We start from the raw sequence: 6,915 nt of genomic DNA on the forward strand, positions 1-6,915 counted from the left end.
GATCACTAAGTCTAGGTATCTAGAAATCAGATTTCTGCTAAAACTTTCACAGGGATACACAATACATGTATATAGAATGAAAACTCTCCAAAAAATGAGAGTGAAAGTATTATTAGAAGCAGGACTTTACAGAGTCTCCCAGTTGCACCCCTCAAGGTACTTACTAATTATAAAGGGACAAATAAGAACACTTTAGTGGTGAGACCCTGTAGATTACACCCAAGTAATTAATGATAACAGCACTAATAACGGGACATCATATGTCTCTTGATATGATGCAATGAGTGGGACGCAATAGAACTTTTAAGATATTCTTGTCAAAAATGCATATCCTGACTGTAACCTGGAGTATATATTAGACAAACCCAAACTAAGGGCTCTACAATCAATCAAAAAATCAGCCGGGCGTGGTAGCGCATGCCTGTAATTCCGGCTACTTGGAAGGCTGAGGCGGAAGGATCGCCGGAGCCCAGCAGGTCGAGGCTGTGGTGGCCGGGAGCGGCCACTGCACTCCAGTCTGGGAAACAGAGTGAGACTCCAACTCAAAAAAAAAAAACAATAAAAATTAAAAAATTTTAAAAATAAATAATAGACAAACCGAGCCTCAGAGAAAAGCAACCGGCCCAAGAAGACGCCACGAGTGCGGAGCTGGGTGGAGTTTTGAAGTCCAGGGAGGTGGGTCTGTTCGCAGCCCGCTGGCGAAGTCGGGCAACGGGGCACCTTTCGGCACCGTCCTCCCCGCCGCCTGCGGTTACCCTTTTGATGCTGCAGCCTCAGCTGCTCCCAGGTGTCACCCACGCCCTGGCGGCCAAAGTACTCGTAGTCCGGGAAGACCTGGGCAGGGGTCGCGGGCAGCAGGAGCATCAGAGGCGGCAGCAGCAGCGACAGCGCTGCCTGGCTCCTGGCCTTGCCGGACTCCAACCGCCCCCTGCGAGCTCCCTGGCGGAGAAGCGCGCGGAGGCCGCGGCGCCCCGACGACCCTCGAGGGCTGCTGTCGCGGCGGGAGGCAGCGCATCTCTCCCCGCCGCCACCAGGCGACTGGGCCCGGCCGCTCGCTCCCCCCCTCCACCTGCGGGCGCAGTGGACCTGACCGCTCCGCTCGTCCGCTTCCCCCCGCGCCCTGCGTAGCATGGTTCGGGCCGCGTATAAAAAGCTAGGCAGCTCCGGGCGCACTCGACGCGGAGAACGCGGGTCCACGCGTCTGGCTGTCCGTGCGTCCGGCCTTGGCCCACGCAGGTATGGACACCCGGAGTGCACCTGGCGGGAGGGAGCCCCCCCCCCCCGAGCAGTTCGGGCCCTGTCCTGACCTCGTCGCCGGCCGCCTTTGTTTCCCATCCTCCGTAGCGGCCTCCTTTGTCCTTGCAAGGGAAACCGAAGCCACAGCCTTGGAGTCCAGGCCGGCTCGCCACCTCTCCGCCCCCTGCCCTGGGAGGGGACGAGGGGGGCTCCGTCTTCTTCTGGACTGGGGGCTTGCGCCACCACGCTCCGGGCGACCCGCTGGTGGGGCGCTGATGGCCGTGGCTGGGCCACTCGTGCAGTGGTCAGGAGGGCGGGTCTCCTGCAGGCGCCGGGCCGCGCAGACCCGGGACTTGGGAGGGGGGCGGGCTAGAGCTGTCGCCGCCGCCATTCTGACTCGGCCACGGGGCCCGGCACGCAACGTGACCTTGGGAAAGGAGGACAAAGGGTCTTCCCGGGGGCACTGACCGGGCGGGGGTCTCAGCTTTCAGTCATGGCCTCTGGCAACGCGCACATCGGAAAGCCCGCCCCTGACTTCAAGGCCACCGCCGTGGTGGATGGCGCCTTCAAGGAGGTGAAGCTGTCCGACTACAAAGGTGAGGGATGCCGGTGGGGGCGGAGCCCACGCATCAGAGGGGCCGGTCCCTAACTCCTCGTCTGTCCCCCTCCTTCCCAGGAAAGTACGTGGTCCTCTTTTTCTACCCTCTGGACTTCACTTTTGTGTGCCCCACGGAGATCATCGCCTTCAGTGACCATGCTGAGGACTTCCGGAAGCTGGGCTGCCAAGTGCTGGGGGTCTCCGTGGACTCCCAGTTCACTCACCTGGCTTGGTATGAGCCAGGAGCAGGAGGGGCAGGTGGCAGCGAAGCCCTGAAGTTGGAACTGTGTGGCCCCCTCTGGGCCTCCCTTTCCCCATCTTGGAGATAATGGAACTATTGATGCCCAAGTCTTAGACAATGATGACAGTAATTAGCATTTGGCAACGAATTACAGGGCTTGCAGATGCTTTATCTCACTTAGTTCTCAGGAGGGAGGCTGTGTTGCTCTATTTTGTGAAGGTGGAAACTCCAGTTCACAAAGGGCTGGGCCCCGGGACACAGCTAGGGGAGCATGGGGACTCCACCGCCTGATGCTGGAAGCCACATGTGAAGCCACTTAGCTGAAGCCTGAGCTCTCAAGTTTAGTCTTCTGGCCAGGTGCCTGTAATACCAGCACTTTGGGAGGCCAATTCAGGAGGATTGCTGGAGCCCAGGAGTTTGAGACCACAGCCTGGGCGACATGGCGAATCCTCTCTACATTAAAACAAATTAGTTGGGTGTGGTGGCTCCTCCCTGTATTCCCAGGTACTCAGGAGGCTGAGTGGGAGGATCACCTGAAGGCAGGAGGTTGAGGCTGTGCTGAGCCATGATCGTGCCACTGCACTCCAGCCAGCCCGGGCTGGAGTGCAGCCTTCAAGTTCCAAACATATAGCCCCTGCAGCCAACCCAGGGTGGGGTGGGTGGGGTTCGCAGGTCCCTACTCTGAAGCCCTTTATCTCTTGCTTCCAGCCTATATCACACCCAGGCCCATAGGGTGAGGACCTGGCTATGCCGGGAATCCTGAGGTCCCAACCCTGTCTCCCCTACCCCCAGGATCAACACCCCCCGGAAGGAGGGAGGCTTGGGTCCCCTGAACATCCCCCTGCTTGCTGACGTGACCAGAAGCTTGTGTCACGATTATGGCGTGCTGAAGACAGATGAGGGCATCGCTTACAGGTACTGTGGGGCCCTCAGCCCAGCTTAGGGAGACTCCTGGACAAGGTCCCTCCTGCCCCCAGTGGGTGGTTGGTGGTCCCTTCCCTGGCAGCTCCTGCTTCCTCACCACGAGTCCTGATATCTTCAGGGGCCTCTTTATCATCGATGGCAAGGGTGTTCTTCGCCAGATCACTGTTAATGATTTGCCCGTGGGGCGCTCCGTGGACGAGGCTCTGCGGCTGGTCCAGGCCTTCCAGTACACAGATGAGCATGGGGAAGGTGAGTAGTGGATACACGCATTCATGTGTGCGCATACATAGATATGTACTCAGCTCCTCTATCACTCATGCGTTTACTGCCTGCCCTACTGCTAGTGCAGGACAGATGTCATGTCCCAAAAGAAGAAAAGGTCAGCACTGGACCTTTGTCTGCAGGAAGCTTCTAGTCTGGTGGAGGAGATACCCCAGTTCAAAGGTGGAGGGCTGGGAGGTAACAGAGATCTACAGAAGGCATTTGAGATAGCGAGTCTCAAGTTAGGTTTGAAAAATGTGAGTTGGCTGGGCTTGGTGGCTCAGCCTGTAGTCTCAGCACTTTGGGAAGCCGAGGCGAGTGGATTGCCTGAGCCCATGGGTTCGAGACCCACCAGAGCAACTTAGTGAGACCTCGTCTCTACAATAAATCAAAAATTAGCAGGGCATGGTAGCACACACCTGCAGGCTGAGGCGGCCGGGAGCATGCCACTGCCCTCCAGCCTGGGTGACAGAGTGAGACTTCAACTCAACAAGAAAAAAAGAAAAATGTTAGTTGGATCAGAGTACCTTCTCATGTGAAGGAGACAGCCTGACCACAGGCTGTCAAAGTCCAGCAGGGCTAGGGCTTACGGAGAAAGATGGGATTAAAAGGGCCAGAAAGATAGCCTGATGTGGTGGCTCACGCTGTAGTCCCAGGTACCTGGAAGGCTGAGGCAGGAGGATGGCTTGAGCTCAGAAGTTTTGGGCAGGCAAAATAGCAAGACCTCATCCATAAAAGATGGGAAAGAGAAGGGGCAAAAAGAACTTAAAGGTTAAGGGCAGGAAAAACACCAATTAGAAAATACTACAGCAGAGCTAGGCACAGGGGCTCACGCCTGTCATCCCAGCACTTTGGCGAGAGGATTACCTGAGCTCAGGGGTTCGAGACCAGCTTGAGCAACAAAGTGAGACCTTGTCTTTACAATATATAAAAATATTAGCTGGGCGTGGTGGTGCATGCCTGTAGTTCCAGCTACTTGGAAGGGTGAGGTGGAAGGATTGCCTGAGCCCAGCAGGTTAAGGCTGCGATGGCCGTGAGCATGCCACTGCACTCCAGCCTGGGCGACAGAGTGAGACTCTACTCAAAAAAAATTTTAAAATAAAATACTACTTTGTGACCCGCCTGGGCAGCGAGACCTCATCTCTACAATAAATCCAAAAATCAGCCGGGCGTGGTAGCGCATGCCTGTAATTCTGGCTACTTGGAAGGCTGAGGCGGAAGGATCGCCCGGGCCCAGCAGGTCGAGGTTGCAGTGGCCGGGAGTGGCCACTGCACTCCAGTCTGGGTGACAGAGTGAGACTCCAACTCAAAAAAAATTAAAAAATTTTTTAAAAATTAAATAAAATACTACAGCTGGAGGTTGGATGGGATGGTTTATGTCTGTAGTCCCAGCTATTCCGGAGCCTAGGTGGGAGGATCGCTTGAGCCCATGTGTTCAATGCTGTAGTGAGCTATGATGGTACCACTGCACTCCAGCCCAGGTAACAAAGCAAGGCCTCATCTCTTAAAAAAAAAAAAAGACAATACTGCAGCTTGGCTTGGAGGGCATCTCTCAGTGTGCATGCTCTTGAGCTTGGGCCACTTGCTCCCAGCTTTTTCTTCTGCAACTCAGGCTTTGTGTGTGTGTGTGTGCGCTTTTTCTTCTGCAACTCAGGCTTTGTGTGTGTGTGTGTGTGTGTGTGTGTGTGTGTGTGTGTGTGTGTCTCCTTGAATATGGCCTCCCATGTGCATCCCTGTGTCTTCCCACAGTCTGTCCCGCTGGCTGGAAGCCGGGCAGTGACACGATCAAGCCCAATGTGGATGACAGCAAGGAATACTTCTCCAAACACAACTAGGCTGGCAGACAGATAGAGCTTGTGCTCTTGGCCCCACCCGTGCACCTGCCTGGGTTTCCTGTGCTGACCCAGGAAAGGCCTGGTCTGCCCCTCTAAACTCTGTAGTCTGGTACCCTGGAGGGCTAGGCCAAGGCCTTCTCTTGCCTCCACCTGGGAGCTGGTGAACACTGACCCCTCCCTGGGGCCCACCCAGCCTGTAGGCCTAGAGGTGACCAATAAAGTATTAGGAACAGATCTGCTTGTGTTAGTGTGTTTTGTCCTTGTGCATTGTGTCCCTTCCCCCGCTCCTCCTCCTTTCTCCAGGCTCTGGACTGGGAAACTGGCCCTGTAGTTACTTATCTTTACCACAAGGTGGCAGCCTTACCTCTCGCGCACCTTACTTTCCTCTTACCCTTCTTGGCCTGAGCGATTTCCAAGTGTTGGGAGGGGGCTGTTTGCCCCTTGCAAGGAGCAAGTCCCATAATGCCATTCATCCTGAAACCTGGCCATAGAAGCCAGCGCCCACATCGTACTATCAGCCAGCATGGGTCCAAATGCCATTTAAGAGCTGTGATCTCCCATGGGTTTCTTCAGCAGTAAAATGAGAGTAAAGACGACAAACCCAGATCATCATGCGTGCAAGTTAAAGCAGATAAAGTATGTGAAGCTCGGGGCCCAGCCCGTGTGTGGGGCCCAGCTACTAGTTACGAGGACTGCTCCCTGAGGCTGGAAGGAACCCAGCCCAGTCTTATGAGGAAGAGGGTGGGGACCCAGTCCTAAGAGCAGAACCGCCTGAGCTACGTGCTTAGTCCCTACTGTGAGATCTGCCCCACCCCAGGCTGGAAGGGCTGCCTGCCTGCCCCTGGGGTGGGAGGGTGAGGGTTAGAGGAGACAGGCGTTAGGAACAAATCAGGGTTCCCAGGGGTACCCTTTAATACTGTGAATTCAGGGAAGTGGCTTTGCCACTCTGAGCCCCAATCTTCCTCCCCAGAGCAGAGCTGATATTCTCATCCAATCCACAGACCCACTATGAATACTGCTACCTAGCCTACACCCTCTAAAGGTCACTCATCTCCCTTGGAATTTAATCTGCATTCCTCTCCAAGGCCCTGGCGAGGTCTTTCTCAACCTCATCCGCCCCGTAGTGTTTCACTCCATTCCAGAAGCTGGTTTCTCGCTGTTCTTCCATAGGCTAACCTTGCTGCCCACGGGACCTTTGTATGTTCCCGCTGACCAGGACGCTGTTACCCAGGATTTTCTCAGGGCCCCGCTCCAAATCTCTCGAAAAGTTACCAAGTTTAAGGTCCATGCTCCCACTCCATTTTGCAAAGCCACTACCACCTGGACCTGCGTTTTCTCTTCCTAGCACTTACCACCACCTCCGAAGAATCCCATTTGCTTGTTTATGTACTGTCTGCGGTAGTCCAGGCTGTGTCTCCAGAGCCTGGTTGCTCAGTAATTTATAAAGGTGGTCTGGTTTCTCTCTCTTCCCTTTTTTAAAGTACAATCTCCACTTTATTTTCTTCCAGAAGAGAGTTGTCCTTTAGTCCTTAAGGACTCAGCTCCTTACACGGGCTTTGCTGGAGGTCGTGGGGCAGCCCCTGCGGGTCTAAACCGGGGTGGGGGCGTTCGAATGACGAATGTCTTCACAGCCTCAGCCTCGGGCACGCATCGGCGCAGTTCGTGCGGCGAAGGGGCGGCACGTGGCCGCGGCCCTTTTGGGCACCACCATTGTTCCTGCTTCCCTTCGTCATCCTGGAAGCGAGGACCGGAAAGCGGCCTGGTTTCTCTACCTGTTTTTCTCCGCTGCTCTGGGGGCTTCCAGCTCCGAAGCCCGCGAG

The 6,915-nt window shown here is 55.4% G+C and overlaps 1 protein-coding gene across 1 annotated transcript; it reads left to right on the top strand.

Annotated features, from left to right (window-relative positions):
* The first annotated feature begins 1,067 nt into the window (after window positions 1-1,067).
* On the top strand, window positions 1,068-5,329 carry PRDX2 (peroxiredoxin 2). The gene is made up of 6 exons (XM_008050126.1): window positions 1,068-1,236; window positions 1,721-1,832; window positions 1,913-2,066; window positions 2,868-2,990; window positions 3,118-3,248; window positions 5,010-5,329. Exons 2-6 carry the CDS (start codon window positions 1,730-1,732, stop codon window positions 5,093-5,095), a joined length of 597 nt encoding a protein of 198 aa, XP_008048317.1. The 5' UTR covers window positions 1,068-1,236; window positions 1,721-1,729; the 3' UTR covers window positions 5,096-5,329.
* Window positions 5,330-6,915: the final 1,586 nt, after the last annotated feature.

Source organism: Carlito syrichta, unplaced genomic scaffold, assembly GCF_000164805.1.
Source record: "Carlito syrichta isolate Samal-C Ts95f unplaced genomic scaffold, Tarsius_syrichta-2.0.1 Scaffold143029, whole genome shotgun sequence".
NCBI lineage: Eukaryota > Metazoa > Chordata > Mammalia > Primates > Tarsiidae > Carlito > Carlito syrichta.

What these genes read in the sequence shown, in the direction of transcription:
- PRDX2 (XM_008050126.1), top strand. Translation starts at nt 1,730, where the DNA reads ATGGCCTCTGGCAACGCGCACATCGGAAAGCCCGCCCCTGACTTCAAG. An exon ending in GATGAGGGCATCGCTTACAG is followed by an intron (nt 2,991 to 3,117) that starts GTACTGTGGGGC and finishes TGATATCTTCAG; the next exon opens with GGGCCTCTTTATCATCGATG. An exon ending in CACAGATGAGCATGGGGAAG is followed by an intron (nt 3,249 to 5,009) that starts GTGAGTAGTGGA and finishes GTCTTCCCACAG; the next exon opens with TCTGTCCCGCTGGCTGGAAG.